General features: G+C 38.7%; 1 protein-coding gene, 1 long non-coding RNA gene and 1 pseudogene across 2 annotated transcripts in view; 2 read left to right on the plus strand and 1 right to left on the minus strand.

The window, feature by feature from the left end:
* AKNAD1 (AKNA domain containing 1) overlaps positions 1–3,830 on the minus strand; it is a 31,873-nt gene extending 28,043 nt beyond the window's left edge. The window contains exons 1-3 of the mRNA XM_074370089.1: positions 2,719–3,830; positions 616–655; positions 72–217 (exon numbers count right to left, since the gene is read on the minus strand). Of these exons, the coding sequence (XP_074226190.1) occupies positions 72–217; positions 616–655; positions 2,719–3,711 (1,179 nt within the window). The 5' untranslated portion in view covers positions 3,712–3,830. The remainder of the gene's footprint in view (positions 1–71; positions 218–615; positions 656–2,718) is intronic.
* LOC141578621 (uncharacterized) overlaps positions 1–15,544 on the plus strand; it is a 31,753-nt gene that overhangs the window by 6,243 nt on the left and 9,966 nt on the right. The window lies entirely within an intron of this gene.
* Positions 10,969–13,390, plus strand: LOC105070477 (large ribosomal subunit protein uL6 pseudogene; annotated as a pseudogene).

A 15,544-nucleotide genomic window follows, 5' to 3' on the forward strand; every position in this document is an offset into this window, starting at 1 on the left:
TCATTAATGGCTCGGTGTCCTGTTTGAATTTGGTTATTTCTATTGTTCATAATAAGCTTTAAAAATATTACTTTAGTCTTCAGTTGATCGGTCTGCTCTTTTAACTTCTGACACATCTGTTTCCCTTGGGATATCTTTTGAAATATGTAAGAAGAACTTGGAGGGTCTTTCTGAGAAGTAGATGGCAACTTAGAGACATCTGTCTCAGATTCTACTCCTGTATAAGAAAGAGTAAGTTTTGACTATCATTGTGGTTTTATTAAGAACTGAAAACAGAAATCTGTGGCAATCACCACCGTTTGCTATCAAAATAATTTTTTTCAAAAAATATATCTTTTTTTTTACTTTTTTTTGAAATATAGTCAGTTTACAACATTGTGTCAGTTTCTGGTGTCCAGCACAGTGCTTCAGTCATTACATGTATTTGTTTTCATATTCTTTTTCACCATAAGCTACTACAAGATATCAAATATAGTTCCCTGTGCTATACAGTATAAACTTGTTTATCTATTTTATATATACCAGTCAGTATCTGCAAATCTCGAACTCCCAATTTATTCCTTCGCACCCCCCAAAATATATATTTAAATCGAAGAGGTTTAAAAATACTAGTACCTGCAAGATGTTCTTGGTGGATATGTATTGTGGGCTCCATCTGCACAATTAAAGGATAAGAAAACATTACTGTTGAGAATCACCAGTGATGCCATTATTCAGAATGACCCAACATGTTCTGGTCATTGTGGAGGTAACCAGTGTTGTGTCAAGAGCTGACGCCCTGATGCCAAGGGTGAATTGCACCCTGACACTTACCTGCTGGGTGACCCAGAGCAATTTCTTCATCACTGTGAACCTCAAGTTCCTCAGCAGTGAGATGGGGGTGGTAATAGAACCAACCCCATCACGTTAAGTGTTACCATAATATCTGGTATGTGGTAATCATTCAATACATGTTAGCTGTTACTACTATCATGTTTGATATTATTATGTGGAATACTCAGACATGTCTCCTAAAACTAGACCATAAGCTCCACAAGGGCAGGAACCATTGCTGGTCTCATCACCAACTCTGTTGCTGGTGCCGTCGCTAACACTGAACACAATGGTAGCCACACTCCAGAGAATAATAGAAAACAGTATGCATTAAGTTCCAAAATGTGTCAAGATAGTGATTGTTTACACAGGACATGCCCTTTTCTCACCACAGGCTAATTGGACAAGAGTTCAAATTCCAGAGTGATTTACCTGGAGGGTCTGCCCATTGTTCCCAACACACATAGCTCAGAAACACGCTAGAGAGCTGTTATAGTGGCCAAACTAGACAATGATTGTTGTAAATATCTCAGTTACGTGATGGACATGGAACCAACAGGGTCCAGTTCTCCAACCTGAACTGACAGGGCCAGAGAGAATCAGACACCTGACTTCAGACTCCCATTGCTAGAGATGGATGAACTTGACATCCATTCTGCCCCTACTAACCACAGGGCACTGAGGACTGTGCCCACCCAGGGGTGTTCTCCTGCAAGCAGAGTGAGGAACTCGGGGTCTTCCCAATGTCACAGGGGTGCATATTTCCCCAAGACTGAGAGAAGCATTCCAGTCAAGGCCAGGTGGGCTGCTGGCTCCAGGTATGTGGGGGGGTAGGGTGGGGGGGTGGAGGTAGGGGTGAGGTGGTTCTGCTCAAACTCCCCAGAACATTCGGTTGAAAGAGAAGGCAGATGAAGCATGAAGGGGTGGAAATGGAAAAAGGCAGAGTGTTCAGTCAGGGTGCCCTTCATATGACTCTTAAAAGAAAGATCACACAGTCCTGGCAAAGTGCCAGAGAACTAAACTATTGACTCTCTCATTAGTGTAAACTTACCTAACTATTGAACCTCCAACAGTCAATGAGATCCTGAGCCTGAGTGTGTTAGGAAGGGGAGCTGGAAGGATGGGAAGATGAGGAAAGGGGAAATAGTATAAATTAAACATTAACAAAATCTTGTACTAAATAGTTGCCAATAGAACAATATTGAAATATGTTATTAAAGATCTTAATTCAATTCAATTTAGCATTCATAACCAAGGGCATAATATATGCAAACACAGGGCCAGGCCTCTGGGGAAACTTAGGCAATTAGGAACTTAGAAAAATGAAGACAAGTTTGCTGCCTCTGGAGTCTTCAAGTCTAGAGGAAGAAACAAATGTTTCCAAATTATTATGGTCCAAAACAGGCTGAGATAAACACTCTGACAGAATCCTAAACAAACAAGGGTGGGAAAGCCTGTGATTGAGTGGTGGGGGTGGAGATTCTGAAAAGTCCTGTGGCCAACAAGGAATTGAAGGAAGCAATGAAAATGAGCAGGTCCTCATGCTCAGAGATGAGATGTTCCATGTAAGGCAGGAGCTCAGAGAGGGCAGAGCCAGCCAGGTATCCGAGGATGACTCCTGGGGGAGGGGAGCTCAGTTTAGAAGGCTAGGATGACATTAAAAAATGGGGAAACTCAAATTCCAGGTTAAAATGTTTGGCTTTTATTCTATTACGTGTTGTTGTTAGTCCAGCCCCTGATTCTTCTTGTGACAATACCCACTGAGCTTCTAAGAGGTCAAGGTACTGGTGCAGAACCCAGAACCACAGACCCAGAACTCAGTTCCATGTACCTTCCAAAGACCCACCCTGATACAAATGAGCAATGGCCCTGATTATATATTTCCTGGAGACTTCTTTCACTCACCTCTATCTGTTGTGAAGGTTCAGTAGTTTTCCATTTCTCCTCTTGTTTTTCAACATAATTTGACCTAGATGTGCGTTCTGAAATACCTTGCACGATAGCTGACTTATCTCTCAATGTAGGAGAAAAACAGGCTTGTTTATCTGCTGTAGGTGGTTTACCAATGATGTTATTTTTAGGAATTTTCACTTTGGGAGCAACCTTAGAGAACCAGTAATCAGAGAACCAGTAATGAACTTGATCTTGGCCATATTTGAACCTGTTGCCTGAACTTGCCTTTCCACCCTGCTGTTTTGGGGGTGTCTGCCCTTGGCAACTTTTTTGTTTATCACTTGGACTCTTGATTTTAGTTAGAAAATTTGAATTTTCTTGATGGCTGCCTTCTCCATCAGTCACTGGCTCTTCTAAATCAGAAGTGTTTTCTTCTGCCGTGGTTGGAGAACAAATAGGGTAATTGCTGTTTTCACCATCCCTTTTGGGATCAAGTTGGTCACTGAGTTCTGGGGATTGTTCTGTTGGCCAAGAATTCTTAACGTGCTGCAAAACAGTATTTTTAATAGCCTCATCAAAACTGTCAGCAGGAGAGATCTCTGGGAGAGTTTCACAATTAATGCCTTGACCTCTTGAGAATTCCTCTTTGCAAAGATGATGGAGTAAAATATCAGAAATGTTGGACTTTGAAGGGTCTCCTTCATTAGCTGGACCATGAAGATTCATGGGGCATGGTTCCTCTTTAACACATTTTGTGTTGACAGGATTTTCAGTCGTTTTATCCAGCGTTGTGGCCATGTCTGCCTTCCTGCAGGTCTCTCTATGTGTAGCCTTTTCTTGTGGGTCATCTGCTGCTAAATTAATTTGATTTGAGATATGAGGGATGTCATTTTTTGAGCTAAACTTATAATCACTGTATATCTCAATTTGGGAGAAATCCACATCATAAGGCAAATCCGCCTCTTGTTTAGAAGTTGTATCTTCTGAGAAATCGGCCTCATCCATGTATGTGCTGCCTGACCTTTATCCCTTGCTGCCTGGTCCTGATGTTCTTAATGGTCACGATAGATCTTCTGGTTTTCATTGATTGTCTTCATTGTGTGTCCTAGCCTGTGCAAAATGGAAAGAGCCTCGTTGTTAAAGATAATGTATGTCATGTAGGAAACTATGAAACTGTGCTTGTCCTGTTGTTACGTCAGAACCAAATGGAAGCTTTTCATCTAGAGAAAATGCGGTTATAATCCTGAAGGCGGGAAACTCAGCCAAGAGCAACCCATTTTAAATACTATATTAACATAATCAGTGGTGTATAAACAAGGAATAAAAGCGGGGGGGGGTGCTAAATTTTTCATCCGTTACATTTTGAGGGAGCCATTGGTCTCTAGTTAATGACCAAATATTTATCAACTTCTCTTATGAAATGCTATTTGAAATTTGTTCTCCCCAAATAGGAGCTTGGGATGGATGTAAAAGATTGATTTTTTTAAAGCACTGTGGCTGCCACCTGTCCACACATCACTGATGGACCTCTAAGTTATGTGACTCTGAAAGCTGGCTCAGCTCAAACATAATCACCCACCTTCTCTGTTCTGGTGATTTTTCATCTGTCCCTCCAGATGTCCTGGTTCCATTCTCCTGATTTTCCCTTGTAAGCTAGAGAAAGGCGGAGATGGACTGACAGAAATAGGACCAAGGAACAAAAGGCCCTCTGAACAACTGGAGGCCAGTCTGTCACCGAGCATCCCTCTTCTGATTAGACCCCAGGCAGGACCTAGTTCAAGAAGCTGTCTTGTTCTGAGCAGTCCTGCCAAGCTCTCTCCATCTGGGGGTATCAGTGTGTCTTGGGGAGACTCCTGAAAATGGTCAGAGCAAAACCAGCTGCCACTTGGTATGTCTTTTATTCTTTTAAATAAAGTTGAAAACATCCATTTATATCTCTCTTCTTGATTGATAAGGTTTCAGGACAACTTCTTAGAACTAGTAAAATTACCTTCGGTGCTAGGTGGAGTAACTAAGGCTCTGACTCAACCACGGGACCCGCAATCACCAGCCGGCCTCCCTTGTCTACATAGTGACAGGGCTGGACGAGCAGCCCTCTGAGGTCCTCTCCCCCATCTAAGTTTTTATGAGTCCATGAACTTATGATTTATTATATAACCTATAAAGCTAAAGTAATATGTTTGACCAAAACTACATGAGCTAAATTCTCCAAGAAAGGAATAAAAACTAAATGTGGTAAAGATGTCTATAAAACATTGTACAAAAATTTGAATTTGTAGATATGTACCAATGTTAGAGAACTCAGATAAAAAATATTTTGTTTAAAGTGAGAGAGAGAATAAAAAACAATTTCTTCTGTATAGCACAGGGAACTATAATCAATATCATGTGGTAACCTATAATGAAAAAGAATACGAAAGCAAATATATGTATGACTGAACTATTATGCTGTACACCAGAAATTGACACATTGTAACTGACTATACCTCAATTTAAATAAATAAATAAATAAACTTAAAAACAAATATATACATACAAAATGCACAAATACTGTCTTTCACCAAACTCAATTTTACAGGAAAAAATAAATCAAAATAAATGTGAATGTTTCTGAGATTTTAATTCTCAGAGATAGTTCCCTGGTATCCCAAATCCAAATAAGCTTATTTTGACATTTTAAAAAATAAAAAAATAAATAAAGTGAGAGAGAGAGAGAGAGAAGAAGATGGTGGAAGAGGAGAAGAGGAAGAAGAATTTTCATTGCTTAACAATCAGAATTACTTGAACAGTCTAGTATCAACTGTAAAGTGAGGTGTAGGAACAGAATTACAGGCTACTCCAACCAAAGTTGAAGAACGAGGCAAACGCTTCCCAGGAAAGTAAAAAGCACAGTGAGGAAACGGGAATTGGGAGACCTGAATTTGAATTTCAGCTTCTCCACCTCATTCATTATATGCCATCAGGCAACTTACTTAACTTTTCTGAGTCTTAGTTTCCTCTTCTGAAAAATGCGAATCATAATAATACCAAGTTCACAGAATTACTAGATGAACGTGAGATAAAGTATGTAAAGCTCTCGGCAGACTGCTTTGTATAGAGCGAGCATTCCATAATGGTAGTTTAAAAATGAAAAACAAAACCAATCTCGGTGTTGGAGTACTGAAGAATGCCCAGGTACGGAAGGCTAGGTACTCTTTTATCTGTGGGATATTTACAGATAAAGGGAGAAATGGCATATATGAAACATGATCTCTATAGGAGCCTTAAAACTGCTTTAAAAATCTACCTGTAAATGAATTTATTGTTTGATGGTGAAAATTATCAATAATTTTAGATAAAACATTATCTAAGACATCCAAATGTCCAACAAGTACATGAAAAGATGCTCAATATTGCTAATCATCAGGGAAATACAAAGCAAAACCACAATGAGATACAGCCTAACACCTGTCAGAATGGCTGTCATCAAGAAGAAAAGAGATAACATGTGTTGACAAGGATGTGGAGGAAAGGGAACCTTTGTACAGTGTCATTGGAAATGTAAATTGGTTCAGCCACTATGGAAAACAATATGAAAGTTCCTCAGGAAATTAAAAATAGATCTACCATATGATCCAGCAATTCTACTTCTGGGTACACACCCAAAGGAAATGAAAATAGGATATCAAAGAGATACCTGCACTCCCATGTTTATTGCAACATCATTAACAATAGGCAAGATATGGAAATAACCTAAGTGCCCATCAGTGGATGAATGGATAAAGAAGAGGTCTTATATATAATGAAAAAGAAGGACATCCTTCCATTCATGATAATTAATGGACCTTGAGCACATTGTGCTAAGAGAAATGTCAGAAAGACAGTATTGTATGATATAACTTATATGTGGAATCTAAAAAGGCCAGACTCATAAAAACAGAGCATAGAATGGCAGTTACCAGGGAAGGGAAGGGGCAGGGTGATAAGACAGATATTGTTTAAGGGTATAAATTTGCAATGAACAGTAAATTAGTCCTAGAGATCTAATGCACAGTACAATGAATATAGACTGCAATATTATATTATAATCATCAAACTTGTTGATAGATTAGAACTTAATTTTTCCAACCACTTAAAAAATAATTATGTAACATGAGAGAGGTCTAAGTATCACTACAATGGTAATTGTATTACAATATATAAATGTACCAAGTTAACATTATACCTTGAAATTATACATTGTTATATGTCAGATATATTTCAATATTAAAAAGTTGTCTAATTTTGTACGGAAAAAATCACCTTTAAATGCCTACAGAGAAAAGAGAAGAGAAAGGTGAATTCTAGTTTTGCAGGACTTTTAATGACCCAAGTTACAGCTCTAGACTCATCCTCACCTTCTTTGTATCTTGAGGTGCTCACTGCTGAGCTCCAAGCCCTTCTCGCTAAGGAAGAAAAGACCTTTTGTTAGCCAGATCCTAGTTTCTAAGATATCATTCCATTTAAACTGATAAAATTTAGTTTTTGCTATGACTCTTAAGAAAAAGAAGAAAATGAGCAATCACCAAGACAAGCTAGAAGACTGAAGAACTCAGTCATTATAAACAGGAAAACAGCTTCTGTCGTTATTATTGTTATTTTTGTGTGTGCTTGCAAAATATTAAAAAAAAAATTTCTATCAAAGGAACCTACATCCTTAGAATTGTAATGGGCCCCTTACAAGTAGCTGGAAAGAACTGGAGCATCTTCCCACATCAATACTCAGCTCAGTCTTGCAATCCAAAGGTGCATCCGAAGAGATTCCAACAGAACCCTTCTAGAGAACCCAATTTGGTTTACTGAGTTCAGGTGAATATATATGGGGCCATGACTGCTTATGCAGCTGTACTGACCATTGTGTGCTCAGCAATAGCTCACAAATCACCCTGCGAGTGAACCCTTGGAGCAAATGAGGCCAGCACATCATAGTGCTCTCGCCCTGTGGAAACAGTTTAGTCTGGACCCCGAAGAGGGATGAACAACACAGTGCTCACTACACTGACGGCTCTTCCTGCAGGTTTACCTTCTTATGAAGTCTGATTTTGGTGCAGAAGTGCTGGCTTAACCTCCCTAATTTGCCTAGTTTAAGAGAAGAAGATAAACGTGGCTGGGATGACTGGGGAGCTGATGGAATTGATGAAGAATGTCTACAGATGGAAACACCAAAACTTCTTAGTGGTTAGAGATCAAAGATGATCAGTGAATCATTGTTTCTGGCTGGTAGGTGATGTTTGTTCTATTCACCAGGCCCATTTAGTGTTAGTACAAACGTTATATGTCATGTTATACATCAGAGGATTGTTTCCATCTTCAAAGGAAAACTGTGGGGCTGTGTGCCTGAGACAGTCTTGTAACCTCACCCTCAATGCCCTCTATTCTATGTTGAGACCTCTGCTAGCCTCCAGACAGAATGTATATGGCCCAGAGGTAGAGGAGAAAGCAAGCGTTTTTTCTACCAACACTTCCTTGCCTCCTTCCACTAGAGAACTTAACACTTAGCATTTAGATCCTGAACCCCACTCTTCTAAGATAACCCTACTGACTATAATGAAACTAGGAGTTGACTATTGGAGGCAATGATTCAACAATCCAAATTCTTCTTACTCCTTTACATGTGTCATTAAGAATGTAACTAGAGCAGGGGAGGGTATAGCTCAGTGGTAGTGTGTGTGCTTAGCAATGCAAAAGTCCTAGGTTCAATCCCCATTACCTCCATTAAAATAAATAAGGAAATAAACCTATATACCTTCCCCCCTTAAAAACAGAAAAATAATAATACTTTCTCTTAAAAAGAATGTAACTAGGTTACAGTTAGGAGCTTTAAGTACATGATCCACTGAGATGTTGTTCTGCATAAAGCAATATGCTCTGTCTTCAGCCAGCACATGCCGCAGTCCACACCAAGAGGTCAACAGTGGCAGTAGCAATAGAGACTCACCTCCATCCTGGGGTCCCGGACATCCTGGAGTGAACCACTGAAGGGACTTGTAATACAGATGAGCAACCCTTTCATTCTAAATCATCTTTCTTTTTCTTTTTTTTCAATAGTTGGGAGTTGGGTGCAATTGAATGATAGAAAAAAAAACCCTGAGCTTCAGAATCGTGGTGTGCCTGCTTCCTCTGGGTTCCTTCAGCTGTAAGCAATCAGCTTTGCAGACTACAAAGGAAACTTCTGATGTGATCTAAACTAGTCTTTTTCTTTTTTCTTTTCTGGTCTTTTAAGAGCATTCAAAAATACTTAGCTTGACTCTGTTTTAATTTTCAAATTCTCTCACTGTATTCCTAGCTCAAGATTTCTGTATACCCATGAAAACAAATAGGAGAGGGCTCCGAATAGTAAGTTGTAGGCCACACCCACAGGCCAGGTAGCCATGGATTTTGTATCCAGTGTATGGTGTTTCTAGATGAAAATATTTTCAAAGGTAATGTGATACAAGGCTCCCTCTGCAATGACTGCATTGGATTACACTCCGGCAATCCTATCAGCTAACTCTGTCTCAGAAAGCTGGGGTGCTCCCAAATGCAGCACCTATGGCTGTAACCAGACACCATTCAGGGCATCCGTCTGCTTCATCCCGTTACTGTTGAGGGACAGGAGGGAGACACTGAGAAGGAGCAACAAACCAATCCAATTCTCCCTCGAGAGCCCATGGATAAATTATGCATAGTCAGTTTTAGCGAGGTAGGCCTCCCATGAGTGTGCGTGAATTTGATGACCAGCTGCTACAAGTTATTTATCCTGAAGCTACTTTAAAAGAACAAAAAATCTTTTGAAACTGCGCAAACCGGCATATGGAGACGCTTCCTCTTGGCGCTTTACCAGCAGCCTTCACTTGTTTTTCTTGCCCTTTTGGGGGTCAACGCTGTCTCTTTATCCAGTTTCCCCATTAATATAGCCACATGATCATCATTGATTATCTGATTTATATGATTTATATTGTAAACAGTGGACGTTTGCTATGCTTTGGGAACATAGAAAATGCTTGTCAATTGATTTTCTAAAAATAATTTTTTTTAATGAAGTATAGTCAGTTTACAATGTTGTGTCAATTTCTGGTGTACAGAACAATCATTCAGTCATACATGAACATACATATATTCGTTTTCATATTCTTTTTCCTTATAGATTACTACAAGATATTGAATATAGTTCCCTGTGCTATATAGAAGAAACTTGTGTATGTATCTTATATATCATAGTTAGTATCTGCAAATCTCAAATTCCCAATTTATCCCTTCCCACCCACATCCCCCCTGATAACTATAAGTTTGTTTTCTGTCTGTAAGTCTTTTTCTGTTTTGTAAGTAAGTTCATTTGTCTTTATTTTTAGATTCCACATATAAGTGGTATGGTATTTTTCTTTCTCTTTCTGGCTTACATCACTTAGAATGACAATCTCCAGGTCCATCCATGTTGCTGCAAATGGCATTATTTTATTATTTTCTGTGGCTGAGTACTATTCCCTCATATAAATATACCACAACTTCTTTATCTAGTCCTCTGTCAATGGACATTTAGGTTGTTTCCAGGTCTTGGCTATTGTAAATAGTGCTGCTATGAACATTAGGGTGTATATATCTTTTCGAATTAAAGTTCCCTCTGGATATATGCCCAGGAGTGGGATTGCTGGATCATATGATAAGTCTATTTTTAGTCTTTTGAGGAATCTCCATACTGTTTTCCGTAACGGCTGCACCAAACTACATTCCCACCAACAGTGTAGGAGGGTTCCCTGATTTTCTAAAAATAATTCTAATGAGAAATTTTAAAACACACTTGACTTAAAGAAGTATAATGTATATTTTTTAATGCTCATCCTTTCCCTAAACTTTCTAGCTTGCTTTGGTGGCCTCTGCCTAGAGATAAGGAGGGTGAGAATACTTTAGAAAAAATTCTTTCTCTTTTATTTAAAGAATTATTCTTTCCTTCCCAACCTTCTACCCTCATCTAAAGGAAGAACATTGACTTGAAATCATAAATAAATTTTAAAAAAGAATAAAATGTAAATTTATTATACATTGATGCCTATTTGTGCTCTTCAAAATGATTTCTAAGTTATGATTTTGATTAAAAAATCTAACCTTGCACTAGAAAAAATAATCTAAAGAATGAATCCCCAAATTTCTATGTGGTAGGATTATAGGTAAATCTTATTTTCTTATTAGAGCTGTTCCTTCATTTATTAAACAGATATTCATTGAATATACCTAGTAGGTGCAAGGCACTATGCTAGGTCCTGGATTGAAAAGGAAATATAGAAAATGGTTAGGCATGTGAACTTTGGTGCCAGGCTGAGTTTGTAGCTAAGCTCTGCTGCTTATTAGCTGTGCAGCCTTGGACGGGTTGTTTAATTTCACTGTTCCTCAGTTTGTCCCTCTGTAAAAAGGTGACATTAATAGCACAAATAGGGTTGTGAGGCTTATGAGAGTTGTTTTTTAAAATCATTACATGTAGTACTTACTACAGGCCTTACACTGTACTAAGCATTTTACAAATATTAATTCATTAAGTGCAATGCAAAGAATTTATAATGTCATATATTATAAATAGCGTTAAGTGTTATGAAATAGGAAAAGAATGTAGGAATGAAGGGAAACTTTCCCAAGATAAGATAAGCAGGGATGGGCTCTCTGAGGACTTACTTTTCAAGCTGCACCAGTCATGCAAAGAGTTGGGACAGAATGTTCTGACAGGGGATGTGTGTGCAAAGACCTGAAGATGAAAAAGAACTCTGCATATTGGGGAAGCTGAAAGAAGCTAGTATGGATGGTGGCAGTGAAGATTAAAGAAATAGATAACTTGGCCGCATCTACTGCGAGGATGAAGACCATTCTCAGCGATGAGACTATCAGCATTACAGAAAATGTCGACATCACTTTGAAGGGACGCACAGTTACTGTGAAGGGTCCCAGAGGCACCCTGAGGAGGGACTTCAGTCACATCAATGTAGAACTCAGTTTCCTTGGAAAGAAAAAGAAGAGGCTCCGGGCTGACAAATGGTGGGGAAATAGAAAAGAGCTGGCTACCGTTGGCGCTATCTGTAGTCATGTACAGAATACGATCAGCGGTGTTACACTGGGCTTCCGTTACAAGAGGAGGTCTGTGTGTGCTCACTTCCCCGTCCACATCGTCATTCTGGAGAATGGTTCTCTTGTTGAAATCCGAAATTTCTTGGGTGAAAAATATATGCACAGGGTTCAGGTAAGGCCAGGTGTTGCTTGTTCAGTATCTCAGGCTCAGAAATTGATGAGTTAATTCTTGAGGGAAACGACATTGAACTGGTATCAAATTCAGCTGCTTTGATTCAGCAAGCCACAACAGTTAAAAACAAGGATATCAGAAAATTTGGGGATGGTATCTATGTTTCTGGAAAAGGAACAGTTCAGCAGGCTGGTGAATAAGATCTAAGTTGTCCGGCTACTGAAACAGCAAGATGCCAGACGATGCTTCAGATTCATTGGTGATATTTTAAGGATGCAATAAAAGCTTTATTGATCTGGGACTTTTTCTTAAACTGATTATTGTTTCCAGCTATTTGGTCAGTAAGCAGTTAAGTAAATGTTAGTGTGCTAAGGACAATAACAGAATGAATAGGACTTTTTTATAGTAAGATTTAATGGGAGTCTGGCTTTGAAGGAATAGTAAGGGTATTTCAGGCAAGGGGAATCTGGGTACTAGTGACAGGCGACACCACATGGCTGTTCATTATTGGATGTAGAACCTTGGGGGAAGGTGTCTGTAATTTTGCAGACGCACGAATTTGACTATTTTTGAGGCAAATGTGCCTGAGTCGCTTGTATACCAGTAACTTTTTGTGAAAAAAGCAGCTGAGAAGTGAAACAAAGTGATACAGCCTTAGTAAGAATTAGAAGATGGAGTTAATTTGTATTCATGATACACAAAGTTGCTGTGGTCCAAGTTTCTCTTAGTCTTGCCATTTACTCCTGTATCCTAGTCCTTGATATTTAAAAAACAAAATAAAACAAAAACTGATAATCTTTCCATAAAAAGAAGAACTAGATGTCTTTAAGACATAAGACATTTTAGAGGAAAAATCAACAGAAACTGGCGCTATGTGAAAGTAGATGAGGGTGAGGGAGAAATTAATCATGACTCCTTGGTCATGCTTTCTTGTATTTCTAAGTACTTTATAATAAAAATCATTTGAATCAATAAGAAAAAGATCCCAAAGAGCAAAAGACATGAATTAACAGAAAAGGAAATACACATGGCATTGAAAAATATGAAAAGATGATTAAACACGTGGAAAGATGGTCACCTTCATTAGAGCACGTCATTCTATGATTTAAACGGTCTTACAGACAGCTAACAGTTACTGAGTCCTTATGAACCACTTACCATAGTTGTCTGTACCTCCTACAGGCATTTCATGATCTGGGGACAGCAGGACATAAATTTGAATCCTGGTTCTGCCACTTTCTGGATTCACAATTTTAGGCAATTGACTTAACTTCTCTGAGTCTTATTTTCCTACTTTGTTAAATGGTGATGTCAACCCTACCTCAAAGGGTTAATGTAAGAATAAAATAAGATAATGCATTTACTTAGTCCAGTGTCTGTCATGAAGTATGTCCAATAAATGGTAGCCATTACTATGGAACCAAAGTCCTTGTGCTATATAAGTCCTCCTCCACCCTCATCGTCACCCTGATGAACCAGTTGTGTATCTGGAAATCTATGCAGCCCACTGGGGTTGGATTATGCTAATTTTAGCTTTAATGCATGCATAGGGTTCAGAGCAGTGTGTGGCACAAAATGTCTGATAAACACTAGCTTAAAAATTATTATTAACTGTTACATAAAATATCTTTTCAGTACTTCAAAATGTTAGCTTTTTAACCATTCTGTATTGTTTTATGTAAGAGAAGTATAAATCTATTAAAAATTGAACCCTTGTAGAAAAATAATAGCCGTCTTTCCCTAACCCCTTTCTTATAAAAAACACAGAGTTCTTTAAAATAGTAATCAGACTCCCCACAACATGGTTATGAAGGAATATCACCTAATCCAATGCTGAGTTTTAGTTGCTATATCAAGCTATATGACAACCATATGAGAAGTAAATGATACTTAACATTTAGCCTTTTATAATAGGCTTGTGTAGGCTTAATAAACATTAATTAATTAAGACTCATAACATTCAGGTGAAGTATTTTTCACCCTCTCAAGCAATGTCATCATCTCAGAGATGGAACCTCAGTACAGCGCGCTAAACAGTTTAGGACAGGAAATAATTACCTGCTCAAAAGATAACAGCACTTTGCATCTAAATAACACTTTTTAACCAAGAGTATCCAGCCACATGGCAAACTCTAAGAGGCTTAATAAACACTCTTACAGACTTAACACAAACACTTCAGAGACTTAATAAGTATCTCCCTTTAACCTCGTGGAACCAATTGAAGGAGAGGAAGCAGTTTAGCCAAAATTACACAATAGGTCACTAGCAGTTAAGGATTTAGTCCCTTGGATTCAAGTATTAGGTGGGAAGTAAAGAAAGCAAATGTTTATTGAGGGTCTGTTATGTGCTTTTCCCTTTGTGTATATCATCTCATCAATCCACTCCACAGCCCCCCCAAGATAAAGGCTAGATTATCCTCCTTTAGGATGAGGAAACAGCTCAGAGGAGCAGCTTGTATAGGTCACTCTGATTCCAAAGCCAACTTGCTTCTGCTCCTCTCAGACCACATGTCACAAAATAGAAGAGGAAATAGAAGTGGTCAGAGTCATCTTTTTTTTTTTTTTTAAACAGGATTGGTAATTGTATCAGTTTCCTATTGCTGCTATAACAAAATTTCCACAAACTTAGTGACTTAAAACAACACTTCAGTTCTGGAAGTCAAAAGTCCAAAAACGGGTTTCACTGGGCTAAATTCAAGGTGTCAGCGGGCTGCACGCCTTCTGGAGGCTCCAGAGGGGGTTACGCTCTCTTGCCTTTCTCTGCTTCTAAAGACTGTCTGCATTCCCTGGCCTGTGCCCTTTTTCTCCATCTTCAAAGCCAACATCACAGCATCTTCAAACCTCTTTTTGACTCTGACCTTCCAGCCTCCCTCTTCACTTATAAGGACCCCTGTGATTACAAAGGTGAGCCCACCCAGATAACCCAGGGTAGTCTCCTCATCTCAAGATCCCTCATTTAATCACATTTGTAAAGTCTCTTTTGACATGTAAAGTCATATATTCACAGGTCTGGGAACTAGGATGTGGACATCTTTGGGAACCATTACTTTGCTTAGCACAGTTCTCTTATATTTTGGAGAGTTCTTAAAAAACTAGGAGCTATGCCTCATCCTTTCTTCCCCAAGCAGTATCTCTTGTGCCTCCAGGGGAAACTGTTATCCCCAAAGCCCCTCCTAATGTTGAGCTTTGTTATTCCACGGAGCAAATTTGTTGAGACATAGTAAATACTGTAGGAGGGCATACCTCAGAAGTGGGAAGTTTTTTAAAATGAAAAATAACTATTGATACATGCAGCTACATGGGTGAATCTCAAAATAAGTATGCTACTTGAAAGACGCCAGACACCCCCCCTCCAAAAGAATACATATCTATATAAAATTCTACAAAAAGCAAACTAATATATAGTGATAGAAAGCAGATCAGTGGTTGCCTGAGGTTGGGCTGGAGGTTGGGAGAGGATTACCATGGAGCATGAGGAAATTTTTATGGATGGATTTGACGACTGTGGTGATAGCTTCACAGAAGTATATGCATGTCATATAAACATCAAACTTAACTTGTGCACTTAAGTATGTGCTGTTTATTATTTGTCAGTTATAGCTCAATAAAGCTGTTAAA

This window comes from Camelus bactrianus, chromosome 9 (genome assembly GCF_048773025.1).
Source record: "Camelus bactrianus isolate YW-2024 breed Bactrian camel chromosome 9, ASM4877302v1, whole genome shotgun sequence".
Classification (NCBI taxonomy): domain Eukaryota; kingdom Metazoa; phylum Chordata; class Mammalia; order Artiodactyla; family Camelidae; genus Camelus; species Camelus bactrianus.